The sequence below is a fragment of the Spermophilus citellus genome (assembly GCF_964194105.1).
Source record: "Spermophilus citellus genome assembly, chromosome: 9".
Taxonomy (NCBI): domain Eukaryota; kingdom Metazoa; phylum Chordata; class Mammalia; order Rodentia; family Sciuridae; genus Spermophilus; species Spermophilus citellus.
This window is the reverse complement of record NC_138191.1, coordinates 130,148,339-130,166,912: the sequence shown is the minus strand read 5'-3', so window position 1 is coordinate 130,166,912 and position 18,574 is coordinate 130,148,339. Positions and strand designations below refer to the sequence as shown.

General features: G+C 50.5%; 2 protein-coding genes and 1 pseudogene across 3 annotated transcripts; all 3 read left to right on the top strand.

The window, feature by feature from the left end:
* Positions 1-394: 394 nt before the first annotated feature.
* Positions 395-2,515, top strand: LOC308655593 (PRAME family member 12-like; the record flags this gene model as incomplete). The annotated part of the gene is made up of 3 exons (XM_081305645.1): positions 395-681; positions 1,059-1,640; positions 2,347-2,515. 3 exons carry the CDS (start codon positions 395-397, stop codon positions 2,513-2,515), a joined length of 1,038 nt encoding a protein of 345 aa, XP_081161771.1.
* Positions 2,516-11,220: 8,705 nt separating this feature from the next.
* Positions 11,221-17,301, top strand: LOC308655592 (PRAME family member 12-like; the record flags this gene model as incomplete). Its single annotated transcript, XM_081305644.1, has 4 exons — positions 11,221-11,522; positions 11,893-12,474; positions 13,307-13,769; positions 17,245-17,301. 4 exons carry the CDS (start codon positions 11,221-11,223, stop codon positions 17,299-17,301), a joined length of 1,404 nt encoding a protein of 467 aa, XP_081161770.1.
* Positions 17,302-17,719: 418 nt separating this feature from the next.
* LOC308655591 (nanos homolog 1-like) lies at positions 17,720-18,478 on the top strand (annotated as a pseudogene). Its single transcript has one exon. The product of its transcript is annotated as a nanos homolog 1-like (transcript).
* Positions 18,479-18,574: the final 96 nt, after the last annotated feature.

Genomic DNA, 18,574 nt, shown 5'->3' with positions numbered 1-18,574 from the left:
GATTGTGGCTCATCAGTACGGTACTTGCCTAGCACATGTGGGACCTGGGTTCAATTCTTAGCACCACACAAAAATTTAAAAAAAAAGGCATTGTGTTGTGTTCATCTATGGACAAAACAAACAAACAATCAAACAAACAAACTAATGTCATCCATGTGAGGACATGTCCTTTTCCAGCCATGGTAGTTGCTGAATCTGAGGAGCCTACCACTGCATTAGGTCACATGACACTCCAACTCCCTATGTATTAGGACAAAATAATAATAAAAGGCCATGAGGGTGATGTGAGCTTTTAGACTCCCCAATACCCCGTCGCAGTGGCTGGCAATGGATGGCATAGTGGCCTTTTGCCTGGACCATTTTTCAGGATCCTTCTTCTTTCAGACTCCCCAGGATGAACATCCAGTCCCCACCCACGCTGCTGGAGCTGGCAGGGCGCAGCCTGCTGAGCGACAAGTCCAGGGCCATCCTGGATCTGGAGGACCTGCCCACAGAGCTCTTCCCACCACTCTTTGTGGAGGCCTTCAGCAGGGGACACACTGAGGTCCTGAAGAAAATGGTGCAGGCCTGGCCCTTCATCTGCCTGCCCCTGGGGTCCCTGATGAAGCAGCCACAGCTGGAGATGCTCCGAGTGGCACTGGATGGGCTGGACATGCTGCTTGCCCAGCAGGATCGCCCCAGGTTAGGGGGACCCAGGTGGCCTGGAAGGGAGCACCCTCGGTGCCAGGGAAGGGATGGGTATAGGCAGGGAGAGTGGGTGCTGAAGTGTGCTCCACAGGCTTCCTGTGCTGCCAGCAAGGAGGGGTGGAGAGGCCTTGGCCATGCTGAGCCCCATCTGGGAAAGGCTTCCAGATGTGGAGGTGCTTCTGGCAGCTGTGGTGACCCCTGAATGAGGCTGTACCAGTCCCTGACTCAGACTATAAATGTGGGGGAACCAGGCTGGATTGGAGGAAAGTGGGTGCAGAAAAGTGAGACAGAATGAAGAGGTGGAGCAGGGAGCAGCAGCTGAGAGGGGAAGGAAGGGGCCTCAGGGCTGAGACTCTGCTGTGGTCCCGCAGGAGGTGGAAACTGCAGGTGCTGGATTTGCGGATGCTTCCACTTAACTTCTGGAGGACGTGGTCTGGAGCCATGATCGATGCCTGCTCACCAGGGGACATGAAGAGGAATCGAACATTGAAACTTGGTTCAGCAATGGCAGCTAAGCAGCCCTTGAAGATATTCATAGACTTGTGCCTCACAGAGGGGCCCCTGGATGAATTCCTGACCCACTTGTTCCTGTGGGTCACACAGAGAAGGGACAGGCTGCACCTGTGTTGCAATAGGCTGAATATCTTTGGAAAACCCACTGGCCACACCAGGAAGGGCCTGGGACTGCTGCAGCTGGACTCTGTCCAGAAGGTGGAAGTGCACTGCACCTGGGCACCCTCCACCTTGGCTGCTTGTGCTCCTTTCTTGGGCCAGATGAGGAACCTGAGGAAGCTGCTTGTCTCCCAGGTCTGCGTGCCTGCCCACACCTCCCCAGAGGAGCAGGAGTGGCTGCTGGCCCAGCTCACCTCGCAGTTCCTCAGCATGGACTTCCTGCGGAAGTTCTGTGTGGATGCTGTCCTCCTCCTCGAGGGCCACCTGGAGCAGGTGCTGAGGTGAGTAAGGGGGGAGAGCATCCTCTGAAGGCCAGTATCAGTAAATATGAAAGGGCACCTACTGTGTGCCAGCCACAGGTGGACAGGGGACAGGAGCTAGTGAGGTAGGTGAGGTTCCTTTTCTGGGAGGCCTGTCCAGCCAAGGAGGTGGGAGACGGGTAGAGGAGAGGGCGCTGCAGGAGGGAAGCCCCCACACCTGCACCTTCCAACAGAGAAGCTCTGTGCTCTCCAGAGGGGAGCAGAGGAGCTGCTTCTCATGCCTCTCTGGGGAAGGCTGCTCTGAGCCTCAGATGGTGATTCTGGTGTTGAGGGTAAGGAGCAGGGATGGAGGGTACAGGGTGTGAGCCTCGCAGGTGGACAACCCCGGTGGGTTTCCTTCATCTTGCCTGAGTTTATTCTTTGTAGATGACTCCCCCTGACATTCTGTGGAGAGAGCTGTGCCCTTCTGCTTTGTAGTGAGGAGGGGAGCCATAGAGATGTGCACCCATCTGGTCACAGGAGTGATGGTGAACCTCGCCCTGACATGGGGGTGATGTGAATGACCAGATTCTGCAAAAGGCAGAATTGCCTTTTGACATTGCTCCTCAGAACTAACTGTCTGGTTTCTCCTTAGGCACCTGAAGACCCCCCTGAAGACTCTCTGAATAACCAACTGCCGGCTGTCAGATTCCGACTGGAATTATCTTTCCTGATTTTCAAACACCAGAAAGCTCAGACACCTGGAACTGAGGGGCATCAAACTGACCAATTTTAGTCCAGAGCCCCTCCAAATTCTGCTGGAGACTGTTGCAGCCTCGCTGAAGAGCCTGGACTTGGAAACTTGCAGGATCACTGACTCCCAGCTCCAGGCCCTGCTGCCTGCCCAGAGCCACTGATCCCAGCTCAGGGTTTTGAGCTTCCATGGAAACTGCATCTCCATGTCAGCCCGGAGGGACCTGCTCTGTCACACTGCCAGGCTGAGCCAGTTGAGCATAGAGCTGTACCCTGCCCCTCTGGAGAGCTATGATGCCCAGGGTGCCATCCACCCAGGGAGATGTTCCCAACTCTGCACTGAGCTCACAGCAATAGTGAGGGACTTTAGGCAGCCAAACGTCCTTGTGTTCTGTACTGTCCCATGTCCCCAATGTGGTAGCATGTTCCTCTACAACCAGGGCCTCCTTCACTGCTCGTGTCCAACAGCTGCCTAGTTGGGTGTGTTTTGAAAGCGTACTTCTAGGCAATTGGAGGTATAACCAGGATGTAGGGTCACCTTAGAGGGAACACAGAGCCCACCATTTCAGACACTCCCTGAGGTGTGGATGGGAAAGGAAAGTGCAGCAGGGGGCTGCATTGGAGGGAAGCCCCCCGGGGATAGGACCTTCAGGACATGTGTCTTCATAGAGACATACATAGGGACCTGGATCTCTAGAATGGGATTCAGGCTTGATGGGCACAGGAAGAAGCTATTGTGTTTCATGGCTGGTCCATAAATAGTGAGAAATGAAGGGAATCTCAGGGTTAGTCTTCTGACATCCTCTGTGATGGATTTACCTGGCTTTCTGATGAAACCTTGGGATTCTCCAGGTGCTGATGGAGAAAGACGGCCCTGGGTACTTGGTGAACAATGAGGTTCAGCCCCAGGAAGTCAAGGGACCAAACTGAAATCTGGTCATGATGTGTGGCTTCTCTGTGGCTTAACACATGCGGGTGCACACAGGTGGCCTGGAACATTCTACGTAGGCACTGAACATGAGCCAAGGCAAGGAAACCTCTTCTCAGGGGACCTCAGTGCCACCCAGACATTCAACACTGCCCCTTCCTCGTGGATCTCCATGTAGACCCAGAAACCTCAGGTCCCTGTCTCTGGATGCGCTGGGCAAGGGCATCTGTGCATATGACAGGCCCCAGTGTCCGGCTCCCAGTGTCTGCAGGAGGTGTCCATGCTGTACTTTGATCAGAGCCTCTGGGCCTCACCAAACGTTGCCTGTCATCCACCTAGGTAGTCTGTCCTCAAACTATTGGTGCCCATTGAAGGTATCCAAATTCTCTTTCAGCAAAATAGTAGAATCATATAGGTAGATAACACTTGCAAATATTTCAAAAAGAAACTGAATAAATTACAAGCTCTGGTGGGGCGGGGGTTGCACATAACTGACAGACCTTCCCCTAACACTTCCCTCCACTGAGGACTGGGCTGTGCAGTGACCTTAGCCTTAGCTTCCCATCCAAGGATGAGAACGAGGTCCCCCAGTCTTCATTTGAGGTGTTCTAAAGCTGCCTGTGAACACGTTTTAATTATGGCTTGAATAACTCTCCACACATAGTGAACTGGAACCCACTTGGATGTGTAAGCAGACTGCAGCTCACTGTTGGAACTGGTAGCAGAGTCTGGGCCATGCACACTAGATCATCTGTCCCCCAAACCCCCTCTTCATGGAAGTTCCTTTTCTGTGGCTCTAAGTCTAACTTGCACACGTGGCGGGAGGAAGGTTCTGAGCGGCATTTGTTCTGCACTGCTGCTGGACTCTAGGTTCAAATAAAGCCAAAGATCTGCAAAATGAGATCTGTCATCATTTGTTCTTTTAAGAATTATCATGACTAAAAAGGGACTTGAAGATATCCTGGTGCTTCCAGACCCCTTGAACACTGGAAGGGCTGTGAGGGCTCTTAGTCTTCCCAGAGCCCTGGGGATAATATCACTCACCTCTCTTTGAGCTGCTCATTTTTGACTCTAGGTTCATTTGTGCTGTGAGACAGCACAAAAATGTAGGACGTCATGACAAACAGGACCGGGTGTTTAAGCTTGGTCGGGTCAGGCAGATGGGACTGGGTTCCACTCCTTGTGTGATAGTCCAGCCAAAGTGACTCCATATTGTTTTGTGACTCCATCTTGTAAAACAACCATGCCAAGTAGAAGGCTCATGACCAAGGCAAGATGTTCTTTTCCTTTCGCTATAGAAACCTTTAAGAACACAGAACTACCCAATGGGGCATTGTTTCTGTAACTAGGAAAACGGGACTCTGTTTCTGTAATGGGGTGACTGGGTTAATTGTGATTGGCTGAGCATCCCTCCACCTGACTGCACTTTCCCGCTTCTGTAACTTGGCTTGCTTGCATTGGCTGGACCCCCAAACACCCCTTTTGTGGTTTTCAGCCTTATAAGGAGCAACCTTGTAATTGTTTTGGGCTGATTAGGGGAACAGCTTTATGTTGTGATCAGTTGCCATCTGTGTGCTTCAATAAAGGCTTGATTCAATTACATGTGATTGGTCTAGAAGTCAATCTGTGAAACCCCAGGAGGATGCTTTAACTATAACACTTGGAGCGGCTACTGAAAGATGCAGAGTCCTTTGTGAATCTGCATCAAAACAGTGTAGAACCCCTTCTAGAACACTGGCCAATTTCACCTGTACAGTCTAGGAACCCAGAACCCATGCTTTTCTGAGAAATGAGTGAACTTCATCACAACTAACTCAGGGAGCTGGGGAGTCACTCAGTGGTAGAGCACTTGCTAGCATGTGGAAGGGCCTGGGTTCCATCCAAGGCATCACAGAAATAAGTAAACAAATAAATAAGTCCAAAAAATGATGTGACCACATTGGGAAGGTTGAATTGGAATAGAGCTGTCTACCTGGGAGGAATATTCGAAAAGAACCAGAACCCACACGTAAACAATGGAATGCATTCTTTAATTGGTCTGCACAGGTATGTAAAATTGATGTCCTCAAAGATTCTTTTCCAAAAACAACTGCAAAAGCCGGCTTGGTGGTCCTCAGCTTTAGTCCCAGCAGCCCAAGGGGCTGAGGCAGGAGGGTGGTGAGTTCAAAGCCAGCCTCATCAATTTAGGGAGGCTGTAAGCAAGGTTACAAGACCCTGTCTCAAAATCCCCCCAACGGTGTGGCTCAGTGGCAAAGCACCCTTGGGTGCAATGCCTGGTCCACAAGACAATAACAAGTAGGAAAAGCTGGTTCGAGTGGCACATGTCTGGAATCCAGCTACTTGTAAAGTTAATTAACTCGTATCTTCTCCCAATTTTACTAATTGGGGGCATAGTCCATGCTTATATTTTCCAGTCCCTTGTCATGCAGTACTGGGCCATTTATTTGAGATTTTTTCCTAATGTAGGTATTTCTTGCTGGGAACTTCCCACTTAGAATTACTTTTGTTGTGTCCACAGGTTTGAATATCTTGTGTGGCCCTGTTCATTGGTCTGCAGGCATTTTACACTTTCATTTTGATTTCCTCAATGACCCATTGTTTGTTGGGGAGCACGCTGAAGAATCCCCATGCTTTGTAACTGCCCGGGGGTTCCTCCTGCTGTGGACCTAACCTATGCACATGCTCCTGTGTGCTTTAAGTCACCTCAGCCTTCCTTATGTCACTGCATACAATGGGCACATTACATAGCGGTTTACAATGTGCTGCTTAGAGAATAATGACAAGAAAAAGTCTCTACACATTCAGCCCAGATGCACTTATTTTCAACCATGTTCAATGCAAGGCTGATTGAGTCCAAGGATGCAGACCCTACATCTTGGACCAAGGCCACCCTTGTTAGTGAATCCTTGCAGCCAATGATAATGGTTTCAAAGCACCTTATGTGGCCTTTGAAACCCTGTCTTCCTTTGCCTCCTGGATGGGCCTGACTTTACTTGGGGTCCTGCATTTTCTGTCTCTTCTAAAGTCAGTTTTTGGAGAGCCACTCTCTTGTTGCCTGGGTGGCAGAAACACGTACCTGTCTCTAGTCCCAAGCACCAAGTCAAGGGTGGCAGCCGAGAGTGACACCTTGCCATTTCAACCCTCTTGCTCAGCTGCCTCAAGAGATGCCCCAAAACAAGAAAGAGGTAAAGACACAGCAAATTTGAAGGCTGGGCTTCAAATATTTCTCATCAAAAACCCCCATTATATCTTAAAAATAATCCTAAGCAGGCTTCAACTGCAAACATAAGTGAAGTGAACACGGATAATTTCTGCTAAACACTTAAGAAAAAGGCACAGCCCAAACCAACAAAAACAAAAAGAGCAACTATCTGGGTGTGGTGGTGCACACTTGTAATCCCAGCAACTCAGGAGGCTGAGGCAGGAGGATGACAAGTTCCAGGCCACCCAAGGCAATTTATCGAGGGCTAGCTCAAATTTTAAAAAGGGCTGGGGATACATATGACTGCAACATACATAGTGTACAACCAGAGAAATAAAAAGTTGTGCTGCAATTGTGTACAATGAATCAAAATGAATTCTGCTGCCATATAGGCCTAATGAGAATAAGTAAATAAATGGGTAGATACTTAAAGAAAGAAAGTTCTAGTTAGTTGAGGTTCATTATAGAGACTGTCATTTAACTGAGACAACAGAGAGTGGAGATATGGGGAACAGGAAAGAATGTTTTGGTGATTTGAGTTTTACAATATGAGATGGTTTGTCAATTTTCAAAGAATTAGAATAAAATATCACTGAAAGTAAAATAGATAGATAGATAGATAGATAGATAGATAGATAGATAGATAGATAGATAGATAAAAAGGGCTGGGGTGGAGCTCGGTGGACTGCACCCTGGATTCAATCCCTGGAGCTGCAACACCAACACACACCAACAAAGTTCCCTTCTGCATTTTCCCATAGGCACTTGCGTCTGACAGGTTGCATGAACGTGCACAACTTTTTAACTCTGATGCTCCCCAACTGCTGATTGGCTTTTACTCAAACTCTCTCCTTTCATTATGCTACAGAGAATTCCCTTATGGGCTCAAGAGACATAGAAACTGATTAGGGTTGATGCAGCCTGGGAAATACCCCACTATGGGAGGAACCAAAAGGCTCCAGGTGACAGCCACCATGGAGACAGGGACAGATGTCTTTGGCCCTGTTTCTATCTCTCGTGTCCCTAAGAGCCCACCATTCACTCCTGGTGTTCACTCAGGTCTATCCTTCTTTCCTTCCTTCCTTCCTTCCTTCCTTCCTTCCTTCCTTCCTTCCTTCCTTCCTTCCTGTCTCAGTACAGGGGATGGAACCCCGGATCTCTAGGAGAGTGCTCTACCACTGAGCTCCATGCCCAGTCCTTTTCATTTTTTATCTTGAGGCACAGCCTTGCTAAGCTACCCAGGCTGGCCTCAAACACAATTCTCCTGTCTCGGCCTCCTGAGTTGCTGGAATTACAGGTGTGGGTCACTATGCCTGGCTCTCAGTGTTTTGTTTTGTTGTTTTTTTTTATCTAGACTCTCTTGCCCTGCTTCTGACCCTGAACCTGCTCTCTGGCTTTCTGTGTCAATTCACTTTTTGGAGGTAATCTTGTCCAGCAGGTTGACTGTGCTTATCCCAGATGGAGACTCCCCCTGGGGAATCAAAGAAGGCATCTCCGTCCCTTACCTCAAGGACAGCACTGAGATTGAAGGGTCTCTGTTGTCCCTCTTGTAGCTACTTCCCTTCTGACCTCTAAACTCCTTCTAAAACAGATATTTTAATCTTTCCACACCCACCACCCAAGAGAACTGCACCACACCAAAACAAAGCCCCAGGCAGGCACCAAAAATAGCTGCATGTACTTCCCACTGCCTTGGTGATCCAGAGTTCCAGTGTCCACACACAGCAGCCTCAGCAGCCCAGGCCCCAGCTCTGCTCTCATTATAGCTGTGGCCTAATCCTCTGGAACCAAGTTTTGGAAGATCAGTCATATCTTCAGGGGTTCCTCTCTCCCTGCCTGAGTGGGCACATGAACTGGTATGTTAGGAAACATAAAACCCAAGTGACAGTTAGTACACTGAGTAACTCTGACATATGTGTGTAAATTCAATGTGGCTGTTGGGTATGGTGGGGCATGCCTATAATCCTGGTAACTCAGGAGACTGAGGCAAGAGGATGGCAGGTTCAAGGACAGCCTTGGCAACTGAGTGAGACCCTGTCTCCAGGAAAAAAATACGAGGAGCTGGAGATGAAGATCAGTGGTAAAGTGCCCCAAGGTTCAATCCCCAGTACCGAAAAAAATCATTTCTGTGTATATAGAGAGACAGATAGGAGGGCATGGCCAAAGAAATCCCAAGAATGATGCATTCAGTTGATTTTCCCTAAGACCAAAAACAGATTTAACCCTTTCCTGTCTCACACTCAGGACTATAAAAGTCAAATATAATAAAAATCAATCAATAATATAGAGTGAACAATTAATGTGTCCTTCATTGAGACCCTACTCTTCAGGTATTCCCTTTCAGGTACGGACTTTTGATTAAATCAGTTAGTTTGAGGGAAAAAAAGAAGAAGTTCAGTGGGATTAAGTGGGTGGAGATTCAACTATTTAACCAGATAACTCTGATTGGAGCTAGGAGTTGAAAAGAGGAGGAGGAATTAGAAAGACCCCATAAAAGCTTCAAGGAGCCATAGAAGCACAGAAGCCTGGAACCTGTGTCACTGTCTGGCACTGCTAGGACTCAGAACTCCCTGCCAATAGTCCAGCTCTGGTAAGTCACCAAACCCCATGGAGACCCCATTCAGGCTCCCTGGTGGCATACACCTTTAGTCCCAGCTACTCGGGAGGCTGAGGCAGGAAGATTGCTTGAGTCCACGAGTTCAAGACCAGCTTGGGCAACTGAATTCAAAACAGAACCTCTATGGGGTCTACTCTCAGCCAGTCTTACCCAGTGACCTAGAGCCTAGGAGAGGTAGCACATGTCTGTAAACCCAGCAACTCTGGAGGCTGAGGCAAGAGAAGCACAAGTTGGAGGCCAGCCTCAGCAATTAAGCAAGATCCTGTCTCCAAATAAAAAATAAAAGGAGCTGGAGATGTAGCTTGGTGTTAGAGTACCACTGGGTTCAGTCCCCAATATCAAAATAGAAACAAAAAATGGTGACACGTAGTTTGTGATGGCAAAAAGAATATCATATTCTGTCTCTCCAAAGGATCAGATGTCTGCATTTCATGTCTCTAAATGCAGTTTTGCCTTCATCCCAATAATTTTGATTTCTGCTTTGGTTTAGGTCATATTAAATTTCTTTCCTTCTGTTTTTCTTTTTTTTTAGATGAATTTCCACCTATTTATCAACTTTAATTTCAAAATACTTCTTACTTTGCATCTTCATGGTAATGTTGATTCCAGTTAGAGAAACAGACTCAAAAAGTAGATGGGACTCAAAGGAATGGCTACTGCAGTTTTCCAAACATAATTGTCCTTCCTTCTCTCTGGGTCTGATAGTCTTAAGACAAGTCTCTTCTTAAATAATTCAACACAGCATCTTCAACGGTGGCTGGACTGGAGCAGGCATTTCATTCCGCCACTCAGTACCTCAAAGTTTCTTAACACTCTCATGCTTGGGCTTAGTTGCCTTCACTTAGAATGTTTTTTTTTTTTTTTCTGGAACCACACAATATTTTTCATAGGCTGCACTCTATTCTGATCTGTTTCTTTCCCAGGACTCCACTCCAAAGTGGCACGCTGTCACGTGTACAAGATATATGTGACAATCGAGCCTCATCTCAGAGTTAGCATTTTCCATCTCTTACTTCCAAATGCTCTCAAATACTATATGTGGCTTTTAGCGTTGCTTACATTTAAACTGTTCCTGGTGGCACCTGTCTGTAATCCAGCTCTTCAAGAGGCTGAGGCAGGAAGATCAGGAGTTTGAGACTTATCTGGACAACTTTGTGAGATCCTGTCTCAAAATAAAACAGGGTTGGGAGCCGGGTGTGGTGACGGGTGTCTGTCATCCCAGTAGCTTGGGAGGCTGAGCCACAGCAAATTAGCAAGGCCCTAAGCAGCCTCAATATAAAAAATAAAAAGAGCTGAGGATGCGGTTCAGTGGTTAAGTACCCCGCATTCAATCTTTGGTATCAAAAACAAACGGGGGGCTGGGGATGTGGCTCAAGCGGCAGCGGGCTTACCTGGCATGCGTGCGGCCCGGGTTCGATCCTCAGCACCACATACAAACAAAGATGTTGTGTCCGCCGAGAACTAAAAAATAAATATTAAAAAATTCTCTCTCTCTCTCTCTCTCTCTCTCTCTCTCTCTCTGTCTTTAAAAAAAAAAAAAAAAAAAAAAAAAAAAAAAAAAAAAAAAAAACAGGGTTGGGGATGTAGCTCAGAGGCAAAGCACCCTAAGTTTAATCCTGTGCCATAAAGTTAATAAATACAAACCAAAAGGGGTAAGTGTGTAGCTCAGTGGTAAGCTACCCCTTGCTTCAATCCCTAGTATCACCAAAAAAAAAAAAAAAAACTATAAGTAAGTAAATTATTTTAAAAATTGCTCTTTTTAAAAATGAAAACCAACAACACCCACTTCATTTATTTATTTACTGAAGCTAGGGATTGAACTCAGGGGCAATATAGTACTGAGCTACATCCCCAAACCTATTTTATTTTTCATTTTGATACGTGGTCTCACTAAGTTCTAGGCTGGCCTGGAATTTGTGATCCTCCTGCCTGAGTCTCCCAAGCCATGGGGTTATAGGCCTGAACCACCAGGCCTGGTTTGCCACCCAAAGAGTGAAATTGGATCAACTGATTGCCAAAGCATCCACTTGGCTGAGTGGTTTCCTGGGGTGGGTATAAGGTAGAGCTATGGAGCTTGGCTGTGAATGACGTGTTTGGGTGGGGCATCCCCCAGGATCCTTCCATGCAGACTCCAGAGGATGAGCAGCGGACCCCACCCACACTCCAGGAGCTGGCAGGGCGCAGCCTCCTGAAGGACAAGTCCAGGGCCATCCTAGCTCTGGAGGACCTGCCCATACAGCTCTTCCCACCACTCTTCATGGAGGCCTTCAGCGGGGGACACACTGAGGTCCTGAAGAAAATGGTGCAGGCCTGGCCCTTCACCCGCCTGCCCCTGGGGGCCCTGATGAAGAAGCCACAGCTGGGGATAATCCGAGTGGCACTGGAGGGGCTGGACATGCTGGCTGCCCAGCAGGATCGCCCCAGGTGAGAGGGACCCTGGAAGGCAGCACCTGGGGGTCCAGGGAAGTGATGGCTGTGGGCAGGGAGAGTGGGTGCTGAAGTGTGCCCAGCAGGCTTCCTGTGCTGCCAGCAAGGAGGGTTGGAGAGGCCTTGGCCATGCTGAGCCCCGCCTGGGAGGGGCTTCCAGATGTGGAGGTGCTTGTGGCAGCTGTGCTGACCCCTGAAGGAGGTTGTGCCTGCCCCTCCTTCAGCTGGTACAGGTGGGGGCACCAGGCTGGATTGGAGGGAAGTGGGTGGAGAAAAGCCAGACACAAGGAAGAGGTGGAGCAGGGAGCAGCAGCTGAGAGGGGAAGGAAGGAGCCTCGGGGCTGAGACTCTGCTGTGGTCCCCGCAGGAGGTGGAAACTGCAGGTGCTGGATTTGCGGAAGGTTCATGGGAACTTCTGGAGGACGTGGTCTGGAGCCGTGGTCGATGCCTGCTCACCAGGAGTCATGAAGGAGAGGCAAACAGTGAAGGCCTCTCCAGACCCAGGGCCCACTCTGCCTTTGAAGGTGTTAGTAAACCTGTGCTTCCAGCAAAGACCCCTGAATGCATTCCTCTCCTTCCTCTTTCCCTGGGTGGATGAGAGGAAGGGTCTGATACAGCTGTGCTGCAAGAAGCTGCAGATGTGCGCTTTGCCCATCCGTACCATCGAGAAGATCTTGGAGAGGTTGGATCTGGACTTTATCCAGCAGTTGGACGTGCAGTGTTTCTGGAGACTGTCCACCTTGGCTACTTTTGCCACCTATTGGGGCCAGATGAGCAACCTGAGGAAGCTCTTCTTCTCCCACGTCTATGTGTCTGCCTATGCTTCCCAGGAGGAGAGAGATCAGTTGATGGATGACATTACCTCACAGTTTGCCAAGATGGACAGCCTCCGGAGGCTGTACCTGGATGGTGTCTTCCTCCTAGAAGGCCGTCTGTGCCAGGTGCTCAGGTGAGGAAGCAGAGGGATCTGTCCTAGGACATCAGAGCAAACTCGTTGTCACATGAAACTTCAGCTGGCACCTGCTGTCTGCCAGCCATGGTGACTTAACATTGATGGAGATGTTAGAAAGTCAATGAAGTGTTTGTTTCACTCTGTCCTGAAGCCAGGTCTCACCTAAACCCCCACACAGAAGCAGAGTCCTAAACAGGGGTCCGTGGTCTGGGGAGCAGAACTCTGCTGGGGAGCCCGGTGGGGGGAGAGGAACTAGTGAGTGGGTGTGAGGTTCCTTCCCTGGGAGGCCTGTCCAGCAAAGGTGGGGAGAAGCATGGTAGAGGGGAGGATGCTGGAGGAGGGAAGCCCCCACACCTGCACCTTTCAACAGAGAAGCTCTGTGCTCTCCAGCGGGGAGCAGAGGAGCTGCCGCCAATGCCCCCCTGGGGAAGGCTGCTCTGAGCTCTGGGTGGTGATTCTGGACTGGAGGGTGAGGAGCAGGGGTGGAGGGTACAGGTGTGAGCCCCGCAGGAGGGCAACCCCAGTTTGTGCGGCTCCAAACTGGTTTGTTATTTGTGCATGTGGCACACTGACCCCCTCTGCTACAGCTATGGCTTTCTGCTTGGCAGCAAGGAGGGGTGCCTTATAGATGAAGGACCCACCTGGTCATTCAAGTGGGGGTGAAAGGCTCAGCATGAGACAGGGTGATGCTAACAAGAAGATTCTGCAACAGGCAGAGTCCTGGGTAGAGACCATCATCAGAAGGTCAGGGTGACCTTGGGCTTGGGCCAATTTGTCTTCTCCCACCTTGACCTCACTCCTCAGAACTAACTGCTTGATCTTTGCTTAGGCTCCTGAAGACCCCCCTGGAGACCCTCTCAATAACCAACTGCCAGCTCTCAGATCCAGACTGGAATGATCTGTCGGAGTCTCCAAACCTCGACCAGCTAATACACCTGACGCTGTGGGGCAGCAAATTGACGAGTTTCAGTCCTGAGCCCCTCGTAATTCTGCTAGAGAATGCTGCAGCCACCCTTGAGACCCTAAACTTGCAGGACTGTGGGATCACCAACTCCCAGCTCCAGGCCATCCTACCTGTCCTGAGCTGCTGCTCCCAGCTCAGGGTCTTGAGCTTCAACGGGAATGACATCTCCATGTCCATCCTCAGCAACCTGCTGCTTCACACTTCTAGGCTGACCCGGTTGAGCCTAGAGAAGTACCCTGCCCCTCTGGAGAGCTATGATGCCCAGGGTGCCATCCACCCAGGGAGACTTTTCCAACTCATCGATGAGCTGATGGAGATACTGAGGGATGTGAGAGAGCCAAAGAACGTCCTTTTCTATACTAAACCCTGCCATAGATGTGGCAACTGGTTTATCTATAACCTGCCCTCCAGTCCGTGTCGCTGTTGGCTACCTGCCTAGTGGGATGCATATATGAGAAATGTTCTCCTGTGCACTTGAAAATAAAGGTAAGACACGAGTGACTCTCCAAGGGGAACTAGAAACAGGATGCCAGGGCACTGCTTAACATGAGTGGGTACAGAAAAGCTGATGCAGGAGGCCTGGGTCACAGAGGCTTGGTTCCCGTCGGGAGACTTGGAACCGATGGGGACATGTGTCTTAGGAGTCAGAAACAGGAATCTGAATTTCTGGAAGTACATTTGTGCTGAGAGGTACACAGGGCATGACCCCTGCATGGATGGTTGCAAATGAGCGACTTGCAAATGAGCCACTTGGGGAACTTGCAGCACAGCCTCTGCTGTCCTCCATGGTTTTCAGCTTAAAGGTCAGGAAGCTAACCCAGTGGCTGACCAGTGACACTGGAGCCGAGGACCTCATGGCATCACAATAGTGCAGGGCCATTCTGAGTATACCCTCCATTCTTTACTTCTCTCTGGGTGCCATTCCTTCCAATGCATGTGGCTGTTCGATGGGGTAATGCGCCTGTGGTTGCCCATGGAACTGAGAACACTAACCTGCTCTCCAAAGGAGTTTATCTGAGGATAGTAGGAGACTTCCATCTGAGTTATTCAGGACACAGTGGACCACAGACCACAGCTTTATACACAAGGGCTGAGGTTCAGGGAAAAATAGTCTGAATCTTTGTGTGTGTGTGTGTGTGTGTGTGTGTGTGTGTCTGTGTATGTGTTGGGGATTGAACCCAAGGGTGCCCTACTACTGTAGATAGCTTCCTAGAATACAACTTATAAATCCTTGTACAATTTAACAACCCATCAGTCAAGAAACCTAAAGGGAGGTTGGACATGTACCCAAGAGTTAGGTGCAATAGATAAAATTATAAATGCAAGATTTCCTGCAATTCCAAACCCTAGCACCTGTCATCTAATGGGCCTGCAGACTCCAAATCGTTTGCAGCAGACACCTTCACTCTGCTGTCTCTGGTACCCAGGTGATAAGCAGAGCCAACACTGTTGCCTTCTGAAAAATCAGCAATAAACCCAGACTGGGAATCTACAAGTGTGTCCTGAAACCCCACATCACCCCTCTCAGGCATCACGCCAAGAACTCTCATCCATACAATCTCCTAGAAATGCCTCTCACTCAATTTTCAAATGATTTGTTTTATGGTCTCCTACCGCACAGGATTCTAAAATAGTTTTTCTTCACCTTTAACAGTAGGTGGCAAATGAGAGCCATAAGACCTCCTTGGATAAACTTGAGTTCTCTGCAGAAGAAATCCATCATGCCTGGAGCAGTGGCACATGCCTGTAATCCCAGCAGCTCCTGAGGCTGAGGCAGAGGGATTGCAGGTTCAAAGCCAGTCTCAGCAAAAAGTGAGGCACTAAGCAACTCAGTGAGACCCTGTCTCTAAATAAAATACAAAATAAGGCTGGGGATGTGGCTCAGTGGTCCAGTACCCCTGAGTGAAATCCAAGTACACCACCCCCCAAAAACACAAAGAAATAAAGAAAAAGTCTATTACTTAGGTTATGCTCTGATTATGCAGGAAATTTCCCTCTTACCTGAAGAAGAAAAGACATCCCAGGTCTCCCTAAACCCAGAACCTAGATAATTAAGAGGTTTCCCTTCCATCTCTAAGATTCAAATCCTCTATGATATTGTAACCCAGCTTTTATAATTTCTCTCTAAAAGTTTTTTTTCAGTACTTGGGATGGAACCCTGAGGCTCTCTAAAACTGAAATACAACCTCAGTCCTTTTAACAATTTTATTTTGAGGTAGGGTCAGTTGCCTGAGCTGCTGGACACAATGGCACAGAACTAAAAGCCCAGCAGCTCAGGAGGCTGAGGCAAGAGGATCATAAGTTCAAGGCCAGTTGCAACAATTTAGGGAGACCCTGCCTCAAAAAATAAAAAGGGCTGGGAAGTGACTCAGTGGAAGTGCACCCCTGGGTTCCATCCCCAGCACCATCAGTGAACAAATAAATTGCACTCGCTACACCTGGGCACTGGTGATATCAGAGAAGGAGATGCTGGAGAGTGACCGAGGGACCTCAGGGTCTGGTCCCCTGTTTAGTCCTGAAGGATGGACTCATCACCACCCACACAGAAGCAGAGGGCTAAACAGGGGTCTGTGGTCTGTAGAACTCTGCTGGGAAGCCAGGTGGTGGGGAGAGGAGCTAGTGAGTGGGTGTGGGGTTCCTTCCCTGGGAGGCCTGTCCAGCGAAGGTGGGGAGAAGCAGGGTAGAGGGGAGGGTGCTGAAGGAGGGAAGCCCCCACCTGCACCTTGTAACAGGGAAGCTCTGTGCTCTCCAGCAGGGAGCAGAGAGCCACCTCCAATGCCCCCCTGGGGAAGGCTGCTCTGAGCCTCAGGTGGTGATTCAAAGTTGAGGGTGAGGAGCAGGGATGGAGGCCTTGCAGATGGTGGACCTACCTGGTGTAAGGCTTACCCTGAAATGGGTGATGTGAATGAGCAGATTCTGCAACAGGCAGAATCTTGGGTGTTGACCATCATCAGGGGTCAGGGTGACCTTGGGCTTGGGCCAATTTGTCTTCTCCCACCTTGACATTGCTCCTCAGAACTAACTGCCTGGTGTCTCCTTAGGCAACCCTTCCCACCAGACCCTCTCAATTACTAACTCCCTGTACTTAGAATCAGCGTTGAAGCATCTGTCCCTGTGCCTGGGTATCAGTCAGCTGAATCACATGGATCTTGATGGCATCAAAATTTAAAGCCAGGTGTGGTGGCGAACACCTCTACTCCTAGTGGCTCAGGAAGCTGAGGCAGGAGGATGAGAAGTTCCAAACCAGCCCCAGTGACTTTGATCCTCAGCAACTTGGCAAGACCCTGTCTCAAATAAAAATGGAAGTAGACTAGGGATGTAGGTCTGTGTTAGAGCACCCCTGGGTTCAATTCCCAGTCCCCCTTCCTCCAAAAAACGTCCAGTTGAAGTCACATGCCCCTTCAAGTTCTGCTACAGAAAGTCGTAGCTACTCTGCAGACCCTGGAATTGCAGTTCTGTGAGGTCATGGACTCGCAGCTCCATGCCACCCACCTTCCCTGAGCCACTGCTCCCAGCTCACCATGTTCGGCTTCTATGGTGCCTCCCCAGGTCAGTCCTGGAGAACCACCTGCTGCACTGTGCCAGGCTGAGCCAGTTAAGCCTAGAGCGTGTGCCCCGCCCCTCTGGAGACCAATCAGTGTCCTACTCTCCACGTTGGTGGTTTGTCCTGCTTCATGCTAAGCTGATGGGGATACTGAGTGACATTAGGCCTCCCCTGAACTTCTGGATCTGTGCCCCCTCCTGAGCTTACTGGGCAGATAGGCACCCTTTAACCTGGTGCAACTGGATGTTTCATGGCCCAGGTCCGTGTCAGGAAGCAGCTGTGCCGCTACTGTGTGCCTTCCCAGTCAGGTGCATAGGAAAAGCTTTCCTTTGGGCACTTAGAGATGAAACTTAGCATGTGGCTGCAAATTCAGAGGACACAGAACCCTGGCTTCAGAGTAGCTGGGAAAAGACTGAGGTGAAGCATGCCCTGCTTCCTGGGGTGGGAATAGAACTCGGCCTTCCTGCCTGCTAGGTAAACACACTACCCCTGAGCTGCATTCACAGCCTCAGCAAGTTAGCCAGGCCCTCAGCAACTTAGTGAGAACCTGTGTGAAAATGAAAAAATTTGAGGGCTAGGGATGTGGCTCAGTGGTAGAGCACCCCTGAGTTTCATCCCTAGTATCAAAAATTTGTTTAAGCGGCTGGCCGGCGGGCAGGCTTGGCATGTCCCTTCTGTGCAGCCCTCGCCTGCGGCGGGGAGGCGGTGTGACACCTGCAGCCAGCAGCCCGCCCATGGAGGCTTTTCCCTGGGCGCCCTGCTCGCCCCTTCGTGGCCGCGCCCGTAGCGGTCGTGCCCAGTGCCCGCTATGTGAGTGCCCAGGGTCAGGCGCACCGGCAGCAATTCAGCTCGTGGCAGGACTACCTGGGGCTCGCTACGCTCATCACCAAGGCGGTGGACGGCGAGCCGCGCTTCTGGCTGCGCCCGTGGCGAGGACAGCGGTGGCGGCTCTCCGCCCTCTTCGTCGTCCTCGTCCTGTTGCTCCCCCCACACGGGGGGCCGGCCGACTACGACCAGGACGACAGCGACGAGCCGGGGTCCGGGGCCTCTTCCTGGGGGGCGCGCTGGAGCTACCCGCGCTGGAGCTATGCGCATGCCCCGCCGAAAATGGTCTGCTGGAGGAGCGCTTCACAGCGCTGAGCCGGTTCGCAGGTCGCGCAGCCACGTGCTGCTGGGCTGCGTGCCCGCCGCCGCCACCACCCGCGAGGTGACGCCTGGAGAGGAGCAGGCCCCGGCTGCAAGCTACCTCGGGGACGGCCGCCGCCCGGCTGCTCAAACCCGAGCTGCAGGTGTGCGTGTTCGGCTGGAACAACAAGGAGGCGGTGGCTCTCTACACCACCCACATCCTGAAGGGCTCCGACCCCAGAGTGTGGTGCCCGGTGCTGCGTCGCTACACGTGCCCCCTGTGCGGCGCCAGTGGCGACAATGCGCACACCATCAAGTACTGTCGGCGCGGCGCTAGGGACAACCTGCCAGGCAGGAAGCTGCGCTGAGGGCCCGGCGTCCAGTCTGCGGGCACCTGACGCTGCTGCATTCGCTGCCTGCCCTCCGTTTTGTTCTGCGAAAGGTCTTTCCCTGTTTGTTGGGGA